Genomic DNA, 17,443 nt, shown 5'->3' with positions numbered 1-17,443 from the left:
ATCCTCACCCTATATAAAGAGACAATCTAATAAAATGAGAAGACTAATTTCCCAATTTACTTTTACAGTTTATTATTTTTTATTTTTTTCCTTATATTTATATTTTAGATGATAATTATGACTGCTACTAACATATAATATTTTCTTCCCTCTTAATTTGGACATACGTATTTTTCAAATTCAATTTATTAATACTTTTTTTTGGACAAAATTAACTAATATTTGGAAACAAAATTTATAGGAAAGAATTTAATTAAATAAAGAAAAATATTTGTCATGTTCAAGTAAATCCAGAATATGTATTTGCCCAAACTCTAGGTTACTTGACCTAGTTGTAATAGGGTTTTGAATTATAGATATTCTCGGAGATATTCATAGATATCCGATTGATTGTACGATTATCTTTCCTTATACAACTCTGATTCTATGCCTTGTAATCCTCTATATAAAACTGCCCCTATTATGAATGAAAGTACGACTCAATTCTCTCCCAATTTCAGTTTTCCTTAAACACGTTATCAGCACGAAGCCCTAACCCTGATACCCTAAATTCGTAGCCTTCAAATCCCAGAAACCTCTGCCACCCACCTTGAAGCTCTCAACTCTAAGAGTCCAGAATCGGAGGCGCCACCCCTTGAATCGGCTGGAAAAACATCGAACTGGCACCGAGAAGAAGCACAAACTCTCCTGCCTGGTTCAACCTTTTTCTGTCGACCTATAACCTTCATGTTCCGTCAGTGACTGTAGCACCACTCCAGAAGCCGGGAATCGGAAGAAGTTTTTCCTAGGCCTGGGATTTAGGACCCGAGAACCGGTGGAACCGGACCGAGTCGGACCGGAACCGGAGGTTCGGTTCGGTTTCAACTTCAGAAAACATGTCAAAATGGAAGCACCGAACTGTTTTAGAAAACCCGGTTCGGTTCCGGCTATGCTTTTTCCTTACTATCCGGAACCGTTGGAACCGGTATCCATGTCTAGTAGCTGAGTAGCCCATATATTCATTCACTAAAGCCCATGTATATGCAGACCTCAGGCCCGTTTCTTTGCAAGTCAACACGACATCACTATTTAAACACTCGACCTAAACGGCTTAACCTAAAAATCTCTCAACTCTCAAAGCCTCAAACACTCAACCTCAGACCTGCAGTCGAACTGTCGAACACAGTGCACTTCCCTCAGTTGAGTCAGTTCCCTGATTCAAAGTTTCAAACCCAGAATCCGTCTATCTTCATAACCCCATATGTGCTTCAAAACCCAAAATTCCAATTCTTAAATCCCAGTTTGTATCCCAAACCGGCAAATTGTAACTAATCCCTAATTCCCAATTCCTCCCAAATCGTTCAATACTTCGACTGCAAATGAGTTTGAATTCACTTTCTTCTAATTCAAGTACTCGGAGTCCTGGAAATGAGATTATACCTGCAACACAGCAAGGAGAAGAGACTGAAGGAGCTCAGTCGCATCATCCTAGCACCACAAAGAAAGGTACTGCAAAGATTGCTGCTGCAAAGAGAAAGAGGGTAGAGAAAGCTCAAAAAGTGAAGAAATCTAAGGAGAGAAGTTGGATTTGGGCACATTTCATAAAGGTGGAGCACCCGCTTATGGAGACTGTGGATGGAATTGAGCAAGAAATTGGCCACGCCACAAGAGCACAATGTAAGTATTGTACTACTCACCTCGCATGTAATTCGACTAGTAATGGAACTAGTTCTCTGATTAAACACATAGAGGTAATATGCAAGGAATATCCGGGTAGAAAAGAATTAGCAGCCAGTCAAACTCAGCTTGGTGCTGATGACTTAGATGAAAATATGGTAACCAGGCACTGGACTCAAGAAGCTTGCATTCAAGCTGCTACGGTTATGATAGTGATGGATGAAATGCCCTTTAGTTCCATAGAAAGACCAGGTTTTAAGTATTTCTGTAAGGTGGCTATTCCGAAATGGAAAATTCCTTGTAGGAAGGTTATAGTGAAAATTTTTTTGAAAATGTATCAGTCGAAGAAGGAAGAGCTTAGGAAGGAATTGAGTTGTCATTGTGTGTGCTTGACAACCGATACTTGGACATCCCTTCAAAACATCAACTATATGGTATTGACTGCGCATTTCATAGATAATGGGTGGAAATTGCACAAGAGAGTTCTAAATTTTTGTGTAATATCAAATCATCAAGGAGTTACAATCGGAAGAATTTTGGAGTCATGTTTGAGGGCTTGGTCTATTGATAGAGTCTTAACTATTTCTGTGGATAATGCTTCTGCAAATAAGCATGCCATAGATTACATTAGGGACAAAATGAACGATTGGGAAAAGAGTGCTATTTTTGGTGGGAAATATCTGCATGTCCGCTGTTTAGCACATATAGTCAATCTCATTGTGAGGTCTGCCCTACATTTACTGGATAAATCTGTGTCTAGTATAAGGAATGCAGTTCGATATGTTAGATCAAGCTCATCAAGGTTAGATGCATTTAGGTCTTGTATTGAAAAAGAGGTGGGTGATTGCAAGAGGATTTGTGTGTTGGATGTTCCAACAAGGTGGAATTCCACCTACATTATGTTGGAAACAGTTTTAGAGCTTAGAAAGGCATTTGATAGGCTGAAACATGATGAGGACAGTAAGTACACGTCTTATTTTGATGAAGATGAAGAGGCTGTTGAGGAAGATGGTGAAGAGCCGGGTGATTTCAGTGTTGATTTATCTGCAATTAGGAGCAGCAGGGCATCTAGGAAGAGGGTTAGACCACCTAATGCAGCAGATTGGGAAAAGGCAGTTGTGTTTGTCAAATTCTTGAAGGTATTTTACAATGTAACATTGAGTGTTAGTGCCATAAATCACCCTACCTCACCAAAAGCTTTCCATGATATTGTTTCAATCCATGTTGAGATTGAAGATTTGTTTTGTCAACCTGTGGACAACCATGATGTTACACAAAAGATCCTATTTCAGATGGCGCAGAAGATGAGGGTCAAGTACCAAAAATATTTTGGAAAGCTTGGGGACATCAACCAACTATTGCTGGTTGCCTTGGTTTTGGATCCGAGGTATAAGATTCTATTTTTTGAAAATGTGTGCAAGAAGATGTTGAACATGGAGGATTTAGTGATTAAGAAAAAGAGTGTTGAATTGAAAGAATTGGTGGTCTCCTTGACTGATCTGTATGCAGCTGCGCTGCCCTCACAGAGTTCACAAAGAACTAGATCATCTGAGGTGACTCAAACTGCTGGCAGTAGCAGATACACTTCAACTAGAGTTACCGGGAAGATGGCAGATATGCTTGAGGAATGGGATAGAGAGCTTGAAGATGGTGATGCAGTGGTGGTGAACAATGAGGTAGATAGGTACCTTCTAGACCCTATAGAGAAGCCTCCCAAAGGCATTGAGTTTAATATTTTGACATGGTGGAAGCTGAATGGTCCTAAATATCCTAACCTCCAAACTGTTGCCAAAGATGTTCTTGCCATCCAAGTGTCGACAGTGGCAAGTGAATCTACTTTTAGCACTGGAAAGAGGATTATAGATCCTCATAGGAGTTCTTTGACTCCTAGATCAGTTGAGGCATTAATTTGCCTTCAAAACTAGCTGAAATCAGATTCCATTATAGGCTTGGCTTATGTTCCTACTCCGGAGGAAATGGAATGGTTTGAAGAAGTGGAAAAAGGTGTGATTCCCTCATTGTTTGTGTTTGACTTTTTCTGTTACCGATGTTGCAGTTTCTGATCAAATCCATGTGTTTCAATTATTCGTTATGCAGAACAAGATAAAGAAGAAAGAGAAAGGAAGGAGAAGGAGGCAACTACATCATCGATACCTTCAAAGGGTAGTAAGGTCAGTAGGACATCCACAACTTCTGATGCAGCTAAGTCAACCAAAAGAAGTTCAAGAAGCATCAAAGTGATGGCCTAAGGTGAGCAACTTTGTTTTTGTTTTCATTTCAGTATGTAACTATGTATCATTGTGTGAAAATCAGTAAGTATAGAATGCAGTTTGTGACTTTGTGTTGTGTTTTCATTTTATGCTTTGTTCATTGTGTTGTGTATTGATGTGTAAAAGAGTGATACATATACATATCAGTTTGTGTCATTTTAGTTCATTGTGTTTTTGTATCAGTTTGTGTCATTTTAGTTCATTGACACAAACTTTGCAATCTGCAGTTTGCTTTTGCATTATGTTTTTGCTTCTGTTTTGGTTCCAGACTTTGCGACTATTTTGCTTCTGTTTTGGTTCCAGGTTTTGTGAATGTGTTGGTTATGTTTTGGTCCATGTTTTGGGACTGTTTTGCACTTTTGCTTTTGTTTTGGTTCCATGTTTTGGTCTCATGTTCAATTGTACTATTAATGCAGGAATTCAGTTTTAAAGCATCTCTCTCTATGAAGTATGGACTGTGGATCAAAGAATGAATGCAATTTGGAAGTTGGAATGTGGAGTAAACTGGTTTATCGATTTCAGTATATTGGTTCTTTTTCATTCAAAGATGTTTATGTTGCACATGTGCAAGACTGCAATATTTGTGGATTGTGGATACAATTCTTTCTGCATTGTAATGATTGTACTGCATCAGTTTATTGTTGGAACAATCTTTGTTTCATTGTTTCTTTTTCTTATTTTCATGCCATTAACTGATTAGGCCATTAACCGTTTTCATTGATTGCATTATGTAATAGTGTAATCTCAACTCTCAAGTAGTTGAAGACTTGAAGTTCTATACTTTCTGGAGATGGAACATTGAACTATTGAAGTTCATCAGTTGATTGAGTTTATATGTGTTGTGCTGCAGTCTTGTGTAGCTGGGAAACTGTAATATTGTTTCATTTTGTTGTCAACTACAGGAACCGAAAACACATCAAAACCGAACCGAACTGAACGGTTCGGTTCTCGAACGGTTCCTAATATAAATGACATGGTAACCGAACCGAAACATGATTATCGGTTCTGGTTCCGGTTCTGGCAAAATATGACGTTTTCAGAATCGATCCCAAGCCTAGTTTTTCCGGAACCTACCTCAAAAATCCCGAACCGACGAGCAGAATCCCTGATATCCCGAGCCGGCCTTCCCATTGCCAGCCATCTGCACCTGCAGCACCACAGAACCCAGAAGCCTTGTGCGCAGTCCACAAGCCCAATGCCAAAAGCCTTGCGCGCAACCCACAAGCCCAAAGCCAGAAGCCCTGCGAGCAGCCCAAAAGGCCAACTACAGAAGCCCACTGACCCGAAGAGTCAGCAAGCTACATCAGCCCTTAGCTAGCCCAGTCAGCGGCCATGTCAGCTCCGACCAACTTTCTGGTGATTTTTTCCGGCGACTTTTTCAGGCCAAATTTTCTGGCGACCTATTTCCAGGTAATTTTTACTAAAAGTTCCCGTTTTTTAAGTTTTTATTTCTTTTCTCGGAGACTTGCAAACTCCTTTCTTCTACTGCCGTTTCTTCATCATAGGGGATACCTAATTAAGCCGAACTATGGGGGTTCGTGCTCACTCCAAACTTAGAGCTTGTTGAGATCTCTAAACGTAGTGTTTGTAGAGAATTCATGATCGACCACTCACATCATTGTTTCGATCTAATCAAACCCCTCTTGGAAGCGAATTTCTTGGAAGCGACTACGCTCAGAAATTCAATTATTTTCGTGGTAGCTTTTTTTCTTTCTGAAACTAACCCTAATCTTTTGTTGTTTTTCAAGATGAGTAGCCTGAACAAGTTGAGCTTCGCTCCACTAGAGACAACAGGCACAGGATACCACAAGTGGGTCCGTGATGTGCGCCAGCACCTTAAGGCTGATAGGATCCTGAGTACGATTACTCCTAAACAAGCTGCTGCTTTTGAAGCAAATAAAGCTACAAAAGAGGCGAATGAAGCTAAAGCCATCATTCTCATGACAAGGCACATGAATGACGCGCTCCAAAATGAGTCTCAATGAGGAAGACCCAAGAAAACTATGGGTAGAACTCGAGCAGCGTTTTGGCAATGTCCGTGACTCCCTGCTTCCAAACTTAGAAGTGAGATGACATAGCCTCCGCTTCTACGATTTTCAAGTCTGTGCTTGACTACAAATCAGAAGCACTTCGTATCGAGTCTTTGATGGAATTCTGTGGGCAGAAAATCAATGATACGATGTTGATTGAGAGTCTCTACCTTCCCCGTCTCTACATTGATGATAGCTAAGAACTATCGGATTGATGTCAATGCTAGACGCATCACAAGATTTCATGAGCTTATTGGAGCCATGAATGAAGCTGAAAAGCACGACAACATACTTGTGAAAAACTATAACTCTAGACCCGTGGGAGAAAAGCCAATTCCAGAGTCTAATTATAGTCGCGCCCCTAAAGGAGGGCGTCAGGAGAGAAACCCTAAGGAAAGGGATTATTCTGGACGTTCTGGTCCATATTCTAGCCCCAAAGAGGAAGGAAATCACCAAGATAGGCGTGCACGGAACCGTAGAGGTAAACGTGTGAAGAGAGAGAGAGGCCAAGCCTCTGGCTATGGTGGTGACGCCACCAAATGGAATAGCCATCCCCAAAGCGCTCCTAAAGCGCCTCAATCAAGGGAACCTGACCATGATGATGCTTGTCTTCGGTGTGGAGCGTCCGGACACTGGGCTAAAGCATGTAATGCACCCCAGAATGTTGCTAACGCGTACAAGTCGTATCGTGAAGCAAGGGAAGCAAATTACATGGAGCAAGAAGATCAAGATGATGATCTAGCTCTAAGGGTTGAAGATTTCAAAGGCCAAGATCCAGAGATTGGCGATTTTGATTAAATCTTTTTATTTTCCAAGAGATGTAATAGGTAATTGCCATATATTTTTGTAGTAGATTCCAATAGTTTAGTCTTTCTTCAAAGTAGGCTCACCCCAAAGTAAGTGTGATGTCTAGGAAGGTTATGAGATTAGTGGTACTTAAAGGAGCCTTGCTCCACCGACATCTCTTTACTCATCTGATCACATTCATTTTAGAATTACCAAAAGAAGTTAGACGACTACCATTGTTTTGCATTAGCTAGCATTTTGGATTAGATTTTCATTGGTCAAAGAGAAAATGATGTAACTCAATTGGCTTATGAATAAAAATTTCGAATTCGTTTCATTTTGACTCCATTTTGATTCTAAGCATATTACTTTGTGACTACAATGGCTGGGCCACCAGTATTAATTCAAGGACATGGAATAGCCCAAGTTCCCCTTGTCAAATGGCACCTTGATTACTGTTACATAAACTCTCTACGCTTCTAGGGCGAACCGCACCTATGAATAGCCAACGGATTCCATGCGAAAACGCATGTAGAGAACGAAAATGAGTTCCTTTGCAATGCCTCTAACGATTGAAAATAAAGGCGCATCTTAGAGAAGTTTATATGTCTCTAGTAGACTTTATGTCACTATTCGAGCTATTAAATCCAATAAAGTTATGAGAGAAGATCTCTTGGATTTAGACACATATTGGCTTTGTCACGACAGGATAGGTCATCCTAGTCATGATAGGATGATCTGTCTACTAAAGACTTCACATGGACATCTTTTCTATCGAGCGAAATGAAGCATGAATCAAAAGTTGATTCCTAAACTAAGTGTGACCGACGCTGCTGCCTAGGGCACCGCCTCCATCCACCACCAACCTAGGCCTGGCTTAGTCCCTATCCATGATGCTATGGATGGCGTCCATCATGGTGATGGCGCCCCAGGTGATGCTGCAATCACCAACTTGCTTCAAAATAGCGTTTCAGACGCTCAGGCCTAACCAAAATTCTCATTGGTTGCTTCTAAAGCCTCTCGCTTGTTTTACAAAGCTCGTTCCTTAGGGAAATTAGGACTGAGACCGTCCTATGCAAATGATATGAAAATACTTATTATGTTCTTACATAGAATCCGTAGGGATTCTGTGGACTAGTTCAATCAACTTGCGGACGTCTAAATATCTCATGATGTTGGTTGACACGCAAACACGCTGGTCACGTGTTGTGCCATTGTCCATCTGTAAATGTTGCTTATGCTACACTCCTAGTACATATCATATGACAACGGGCTCACTCCCCTGATAATCCTATTTAGTCAATTGGATTTGACATTGCTAGAGAGTTTACATCAAAGACTTTCGATGCTTATTGTATTGGGACTGATGTTGGACATCATATTCCCATGAACACACCCAAATGGTCTCACAGAAACGACTACGATGGTAGTCTGGACATTGGTAATGCGCACCCATCTCCTTATATCCACTCGGAGTGATGCAATATCGCATGCAGCTATGCTAATTTGTCTACGACCCACCGCCATTCAATCTACCTCTGCATTACAACTAGTGATTGGGTACAAGTATCGTACTTACACATATTTGAATGAGCCATTTATGTACCAATTGCGCTGCCACAACGTACTATGATGGGTCCTTACAGATGAATGGGCAACTATGTTGAATTTGAGATTCCAACAATCGTCCGCCACTTAATACTCTTGCTAGGCAATCTCATTGCCGCTAAATTTACAAATGTCACTTTGATGAGACAATCTTCCCGTCGTTAGGGGGAGATAAGAACACAGATGTTCAGCAGGAACGATAGGAATTATCATGGTCTATCCCCACTATGTCTCATCTCGATCCCTGCTAAAGTGACAAGATCACACATATCTGCTGCAAATATGCTTGCAAGGATGGACGTCCCTAAGAGAGGACGTAACGCCACCCTACATGGAAGTAGGCATGGCACTAACGCCAAAGAAAGTGGCACTCTGGCGTTACAGGTCATGGCCCCAGCTAAGATGCATGGGAGGCCCGTGGGTTCGAAGGATACTTTGGCACAACCCAATCCTTGGATCATCGACACTCAAAATCCGCCTCATGAGAATCTTCGAGATTATGGTTATCATTGGGGGATGCCTCAACGTTAGAACATATTCCTGAGAATATAGAGCTCTTTGAAAATTACACTAGTGTACATGAGACGTGGGATAGAAACTCCATCATAATTGATGATGTAGTTACGTGTTTGAGCGTTTCATTGCATATGAGTTTGTTGAGTCAGATGATATCGAACTACGCTCCGTTGATGAATGAATACCAACATAGAGAAATTTAGCCTAAATGGAAAGATGTGATCCAGGTTAAGATGGATTCTTTAACAAAGAGGAAGGTTTTCGAGCCAGTGAGCCAACACTTCCTAACATAAAACTTATTGACTAATGGGTCTTTGTAAGAAAGCGTGATGAGAAAAATAGATGGCAATCTTTCCTTATGGCGCAAGGCCTTTCACAAAACGCTCTGGAATCGACTATGATGAGATATATTCTCTCGTAATGCATGTCATTGCACTCCACTACCCTGTCAGTTTTGTAGTTTCCGAATAACTGAACATGCAGCTTACAAATGTGGTCACTATGTATCTATATGGGGATCTAGATATGTATTATACATGAAGGTTCATGGTGGACTTCATTTACTCAAATCAAGTGGCTCTAGACCACGAAGTGCGTTTGCAATGAGGTTGAAACGCTCACTAAAGTGACTACTTGATTGGGAAGGGATATGCCCGCGCATTTCCATAACAAGTTTCAGATTTTATCGGTTCATGTTGGACATGATCTTTATTGGAAGCCCTTAAAGAATTAAGGGAAACTGCTGAACACTTGAAATTTGATTTTGAGATGAAGGATTTTGGGAGAACACGATTATGTCTCGATTTGGAACTTGAGCACCGTGTTGATAGGTGCTTAGTTATTTTGACAAGGTCAAGCCTTCAAGCACCCCCATGATTGTTCGTAGTCTTGATCCTGAAAATGATCATCTTCGTCTGAAGGATGATGACGAAGATGTGCTAGAGGCAAAAGTGCCCTACTTAAGTACAATAGGCGCATTATTGTACTTAGCTCAATGCACAAGACCGGACATCTCATATGTTGTGAACTTGTTAGCTAGTTATAACTTTGCTCCAACGTGACGCATTGGATTAGTGTAAAAGATATCTTTCGGTACTTGAGATGTACGATTGATATAGGCTTGTTCTATCCCTGCGGAGAGACGATGGATTCGGACCCATCACACACCAGGAACACCGCCAACACTGGCCTGCATCCACTATCCTCATTCCAAAATGACATGTGTTTTGGAAGGTTTTGCTGATATTGGGTATCTCTCTGACCCACACAAAAGTCATTTCCAAATTGGTTAAGTGTTCACCATGGGTAAAGACCGTGATATCTTGGAGGTCTACAAAATAGACCCTAGTCGCTATATCTTCGAACAATGCAGAGATTATTGCTCTTCACAAAGTGGTTCGTAAATGTATATGGATTGGATCCATAATTACGCATGTTCGAACAATTGTGGTTTGAAGTCTACCACATATGAGCCTACGAGCATTTAGGATAATACTACTTGTTTTGAACAAATGAAGCAAGATTACATCAAAAGCCACAACACCAAGCATAATCAGCAACAACAGACTCTCCTCAAGATCAAAGTGAACTATGTTCGATCTGAGGACAATATGGTAGACTTGCTCACTAAGTCATTGCCTAAATTCCATTTTCGAGAAACATATTGGTAGCATCGTTTGCTGAAATTATCCGAACTCCATGACTGTAGCCATCAGGGGGAGATGCAGACATCAGGGGAAGATGTCTACACGTGTGGTCTCGAAACGTGAAGGGTGTGTTGTGCTCTTTTTCCCCTTCGACTGAGGTTATTTTTATCCCACAGGGTTTTTGTTACTAGGCAAGGTTTTTAATGAGGCAACGAGAAGAGCACCATGTTTGGGCGACACAAGGAAGAGTATTCAAGTAAATCCAGAATTTGTGTCTGGCCCAAACTCTAGGTTATTTTACCTAGTTGTAATAGAGTTTTGAATTAGAGATATTCTCGGAGATATTCATAGATATCCGATTAATTGTACGATTATCTTTCATTGTACAACTCTGATTCTATGTCTTGTAATCCTCTATATAAACAGACCCCTATTATCAATGAAAGTACGACTCAATTCTCTCCCAATTTCAGTTTTCCTTAAATAGGTCAAAGAATTTATATATCTCTTAAATTAATACATAATTAATGGCTTGTTTTAGGAAAATTGAAATTGAAAGAGAATTGAGTTGTGTTTTCATTGATAATAGGGGTATATTTATATAGAGGATTACAAGCATAGAATTAGTGTTGTACATGGAAATATAATCATACAATGATTGGATATCTACTAAGATTCTCTGAAATTATCTCTAATACGGACTCTATTACAACTAGAGCAAGTAACCTAGAGTCTGGGCCAGACACAATGATTTACTTGAACATGACTGCTATTAATACGATCCTTTTTTTCTGTCCCCTAATTAAATTCATTAGTGTCATTAATTTACCTTATAAAATATAAAAGGAAATATAAAAAGATAAAACTGGTGTTGTAAGATTATAATTTGGCAAGATATATTATGTAAAATTGAAAATAAAAATATGTATCTACTTACCTAATATGACACCTAACATTAAGATCATAAATATTAAGCCTCATTAAATTTCCTATCATGGTCTTTATCATATCCCAAATTTTTTAAACAGAAAAGTAAAATCGACCACTCTTTCTTATACCGAATAGTTTAAACGAAGATTTGCTTTGTTTAGGGGTCCATTGGATTCTTATCCATTCTATGTGAACATGGGATAGCTTTTTCTTCATTGACCTTGACTTTATTGACACCTAAACTCTTATGCGTCACATGCATATGTCGACACCTGCTATAAAATTCTAATTGATTATTGTTCTCAAGTGCCAACCCTAACCGACCAACCGAACAAATTACTCGGAGCTTTTTTTGTGTCGATATAAAAAGCATTACGACGACGGTCGGACGGTGCCGCTGTCACCGACTCATTACGTTATCCACGCCTCTTCGTCATGATCTCCATCTCGATCTTGAGGGCTGAGGCTTTGCAATGAAGCAACATATATTTTTTAGCAGTTAATTTTACTTCATAAATAAACTTTGAAGAAAGAAAAGGTTCATATTATAAATCATAAACCAGATAATCCGACTGTTTTCCACCTAAACGCTTTAATTTGTTGTCTTCGTCAACGGAAAACTTTAGACAAGAGCGGGTACTGGTTTGATCATGGCAGAGCTGGCATACAGTCACGTACCCCTAGCTGAAATTATTGCTTTTATATAATTACTTCCACATGCAGCTCCATGCCGATGGTGGGTTCCGTTCGTGATGAAGACTGTATATGGTCCTCGTGTAACCTGCTAGTTTTGCGTCATCACAGTTCAGAAAAGAAGATCGAAAACCATATAAGGAACTATATTCTTGCCGCGCACCGACACCAAGAGAATGTGGAGTGTTGTTCCACTTGTATAAGATCTAAGTTGATGTTCTCCAAAAAAGAAACAAGAAAAAAAAAAAAAAAAGGACTAAGTCGATTCACAGTAGCGTGCAGTTGGCGTAATGTTAGGATCATAACGAATGATCAGTACATGAAAATGTACAGACTAGCCATATGATATATACACTGCCAGTAGGAATGATGAGAAAGAAAATTACCAGGAAAAGCTAGGGATGATTATCAATGTACGTACGTGGTGGAGCTGGAGCATGGAGCACGCAAGAAATAAACTTCATGATGTAGCAGAGCCTGCCAGCGACATGCAGCATGTCCCTACCGTCCCGACTAGTCTAAATTATAGTTGGCGGGGTCACTAGAACACTGGACCTAAATTTTATCCTGAAAATTAAAAAGGAAAACAGCAAAGCCTCCCATTAACTAGTATTCAGTTTGGTTAAAATGTTCTGATTAACTTGGATTAGAAAGCATGCATCCTGCTTAGGGATGAAGCACTTATTGTCTGATTGCAGAACTGCATTAGTCATTCTCCTATAAGAGAGATCGTTCAGTTCATAATCCAATCTGATGATCTGCAGATTGCAAAGCTGAATTAGGAATCATTCTCCTGTAAGAGCGATTGCTCAGTTCATACTCCAATCTGGCGATCAGATCTAGAATGGATTTTAAAGTACAACTATGCAAGATGAGAAAAGTAAGAAACAAAGTACGTAAAAAATTTCATCAACTCAAAGTCAATGCTTTCCTACTAACTAACCACTAGCTGATGTCTACGAATTGGATCGCATATGGTTAATTAAACAAAGCATATATATTCTGTATGGATTTCTATCTTGTTTCTCTTAGCATATATGGAAGTTCATCAGATAATCACCAAGAAACATCAGCAGCGGGATTTTATTATTCTTTAATCCAACCCGCAGTATAAATAATTAACTTCATTCATTCTTATATAGGAAACGTATATGGTTGGATAGGAATCATAGGATGGCAAAGGCATGCGTTGTGATGTTATAATCCATGATCCACGCCACTAACTTATCATCTACAGCTTTCTTGCAGTGTTCATCAAAACTTCACATTCTCTGAAGAGTAATATTTTTGAATGAAGACGTATTTAATATCAGTTGAGTAATAATATCCACTTTCTGGACACCAAGGAATTAAACATATGATGCGGACACAAGCTTATCTAACTATAATAAATCTGATCTGATGACCAATGTGGGTTGGTTCAGTTGGTATGAGCGTGGTTGTGGTTGTGGTTAAGCCCAAATCTAAATTCGATCTCCGCTGCTAGCAATCCTTCATTGAGTTAAGCAATTCGTAAATTTCCTACGGAAATCCATATCAGAGGCTATGGAGACAGGTACATTTCCCACAACAGTTCTTCAGAATTGAGGTTGTAGGTCTACCTTGATGCGGAGGTGTATGATAGACTTTCTCTCTCCAAACTTTTTGTAACCAAAAAAAAAATCTGATCTGATCCCTAATCTCGAGGTCTTCTGTTAAGTCTCTATCGGAAAAACTTATGTTGTTCCAAAAAGAAAAAGCTACTATGGAAATTTCTCAGAAAGTTGGAAGTAGTACGACCAAAAGCACATAGGTACTATACAATTCTTGCAGTACATAGATTAATTATAACTATACTAAAAGGATAAACAAAATGAATAGTATTTTGATCATTCTACCCCTATTCTGCTTCCTCTTTTACAGAAATGTCCCTCTAGTTTTTTTTTTTTTAAATGTTATACCTTACATTTTTTTTTTTCATTTCCATCTAACACTATCATTATTGAACCCTAGATAAACCTCAAAAGAAAATTCAGCTCCCAAACTAATTACATCCCACCTATCACTAATACAAACTCATCGGCCAGTGCTAATAAAACCTTAAAACAACTGCTTAAGGAAAAAATTATTGCAATCAAGGACAGAAGCTCACATGTATAAACATTACCTGCAACAACGACAACATCCACCGCTCATAAAAAATGACAGATTTTTATTTATTTTTTTATCATAGTTTAAAAAAGAATAAACTTCTTCAATTTGTAAACAAATATGACCCTGCAGATAGGTTAATGTCTTTTCTATATCAAATTTATATAATATATGTGCCATGGACGTAAGCCAACAAATTTTGAATTATAATCGCTATTTTATTATGTATAAAATTTAGAAAGAAAAAAGACCAGCAACATCGTGCGGGCTTCATGACTAGTGTATACTATAAAGATGAGAGATCGAAATACCTTTCATGGAAATTGCTTAGTATTTCATACAGCTAGGTATAGGTTGGCGCAATGTGAACTGAATAATGAAAACTAAGACATAATTGGGCTCAAGGGGAACTCAAAGACAATATTTGTTATAAAGCCAGTCACCGACTGGCCGGGCGCTTTGCCAGAAATTTGTACTATGTATCAGAGTCAGCTTTTAACTAGGGTGACCATCCAGTACTACATATATATGCATTCACATTGGCCAAAGATTCATCCCAAGACTTTCAAGTATATGTCCAAAAAAGAGGATGTGTTTGTTTGAGCCCAAAAATATTTTTGCCAATATCCTTGAGAGGATTGCGCATAACGGACTGTTACCTGCGGCTCAAAAATAAGTCTACTTAGTTTTGGGTTACAGCTTCGCCATTCCGGAGTCCATAAGAAAAAGGATTTGAGTAGCAGAGACTAATTAGGAATCTTCAATCAATAATTCTTCTATGGAAAGGAACTGCCGAAACCCTAGGTATAAATACTAGGTTTAAGGGTAAAAAACACACGACCTCTCAATCAACTAATCTATCAGATTATCCAAAATCTCTCCAGAGCAACCTACCTGCAACCTATAGTCGAAACCAGCGACGCAAGGGTGACTCCCTAGCAACCTAGCGAAGCTAAAGTCACTTTTTAGCAAACCTCACGCTTTCTCCTACTTCCCGGTGATTGCTCTGTTCAACCTACAATGTTGAGTATCGACTCGGTAACACAAGAGATCACACCCAAAGTCTTTATCTGTAAGGTAGAAGTCCTTATCCGTAAGGCAGAAGAAAGAACCCTGTGAAGAGGTTGGTGCTCTCCCCGTCCACAACGTTTAAGAAGAAGTCAGGTCAAGGGACGCCCCAATGACTACATAGCACAGTGTTGGCATGCTCGAGCATTAAAAGAGACTGTTTGCTTGCCAAACTAGGTTGCAGCTAAACAATGTTTTTGAGGCTTTCTATTTGCCTTGACTAGGGTTCGTCTTTAAAAAAAAAAAAATTATTACCAATTGAACAATCTTTTTTGTTTCTTAATTTCTTGATTTTTAAGTTTGTGTGATGTAAGTTTGTAGAGTATCCGTTGGTTTAAAACAAAGAGCTAGACATAAACTTTCTTTTTCTCCAACTTTGTTTTTGCCAATTATTTTCTCCTTAGAGTATAGAGACGCTGTCATCGATTTGCTCCATTCGTATACTTGTCATACGCGGCAACTTGTCTACTTGCTCAATTGGGAACCCAAAACTAACTAGAACTTCAAACTCTGGTTGTTTTCACCAATCCATGACTATCTATTAAGTGCCCGGACTAAGATATATAAAAAATAAATAAAAAATTCAACCCTAACTACACGGTAGACCGGTAGTGAATTGATTAGTGGACAGGTAGTTAGCGAAGTAGGAAACATATTTACATTTCAGTGCTTTAAGTGATTCACGAGTTGATCAAATTTGTAATGTCTTGTTTTACGAACATTATATACGTTTAACATTTAGTAATAGAGTTTTTGTCTATTTACTTTAATTTTAAGGATTTTTTTCTCACTTATTAAGTTTTTTTAATTTCCCCTTATCCATAAGACTCTAATAAGGTCTTCCCTAATGCTCAATTATTATTAATTTTTTTTGAAACTATTTTACTCTAACCCCTTTATTACATAAAGATAGGCTTTGTCAACTGGCCGGGCCTTACTATATTTTTAAATAATGGTGAGCCGGGCTGAGCCAGATTTTATTGTAAATCGAAGGATCCAAGCCCATCCATATAAAGTGGGCCTTGCAGGCTTTTTCGGGCCGGGCCCTATGGGCTTTTAGGGACGGGCGTTGTGGGCTTTATTTATAATAAATATTTAAAGACACTAATTTTTTTATAAATCTATATTTATATATCATACATTCCAAAGAGCAACCTCTATCAATTCAAAGAAAATGGGAAAACCGACCTTTGGATGTGATTATTACAATAAACTATGCATGTGGTTAAAAATTTAGTCAATTTCACCATAGTTTCGACCCGATCGGATTGGTCAACCATAGTCATTTGTATATTTTCTTGGTTGACCGATGACATGACGACCGCGAAACGTGCTTATTTCTTTGCATCACATTTATAAATATTTCATCGATGGATGTGAGTGGATGACTTCGAAGATGGCAAGAGGGAAGCGGACGGTGAGGTCGTCATCGTCGTCTTCAGGTGTAGACGCCATCGCTGTGCCGGAGGTGGAGATCGGAGATCAAAGATCAGAGAGAGAGAGAGTCGTGCTGGAGAAGGGGGAGTGGCATAAATGTAGTTTATTAATTAAGTCAAGGGCAAAATTGTCATTTCATTTTAAACAGGGTAAGTGAGAATAAAAACTTGTTACTGGGGTACGTAGGATAAGTTTTGCCAATTTTAGTGCTTTGGGTCAAGAATCCTTAGTAATATTAACTAACTATTGATCATTGTACGCCAAGAAGGTTATACAAGAAAAGTTATACCATAAAAGTAGAAAATTGATGCAAGTCAGTAACATGGAATTCATGCTTTAAAAATGTCCAAAATCATAAAATTCATGCTTGAAACATGTCAAAGTTTATTATTTAGTTGTAACATGAAATGTCTTTGTATAATATTAAGTAAACTAATTTTTTTAGTAGTACTTGTATGTCACCTTATTTAGCAGCTAATGTGCCACAACCACATTATTTAATGAAATTTTGTGATAAACTGAGTTTTCTGCTACATCAGCTGCCATATAAGATAGAATGCAGGTGGTACCAAAAATGGTAAGTTACATAGCATTACTCAATATACTAAAATATTACGGTTTAACACTAATACCTAGGTTTATTTACTGTCAAAATTACCAATTAATAATTAAT

At 38.8% G+C, this 17,443-nt stretch overlaps 1 protein-coding gene across 1 annotated transcript in view; it reads left to right on the top strand.

The window, feature by feature from the left end:
* Nucleotides 1-1,358: 1,358 nt before the first annotated feature.
* Nucleotides 1,359-17,443, top strand: part of LOC112198887 (zinc finger BED domain-containing protein RICESLEEPER 2-like) — a 31,614-nt gene continuing 15,529 nt past the window's right edge. Inside the window, exons 1-3 of the mRNA XM_040518658.1 lie at nt 1,359-3,479; nt 3,582-3,660; nt 3,754-3,827. Coding sequence (XP_040374592.1) covers nt 1,359-3,479; nt 3,582-3,660; nt 3,754-3,827 — 2,274 coding nt within the window. The remainder of the gene's footprint in view (nt 3,480-3,581; nt 3,661-3,753; nt 3,828-17,443) is intronic.

The sequence above is a fragment of the Rosa chinensis genome, chromosome 4 (genome assembly GCF_002994745.2).
Source record: "Rosa chinensis cultivar Old Blush chromosome 4, RchiOBHm-V2, whole genome shotgun sequence".
In the NCBI taxonomy this organism is placed as follows: domain Eukaryota; kingdom Viridiplantae; phylum Streptophyta; class Magnoliopsida; order Rosales; family Rosaceae; genus Rosa; species Rosa chinensis.
The sequence above is the reverse complement of the archived record's forward strand: the minus strand, read 5'-3'. Positions and strand labels throughout refer to the sequence as shown.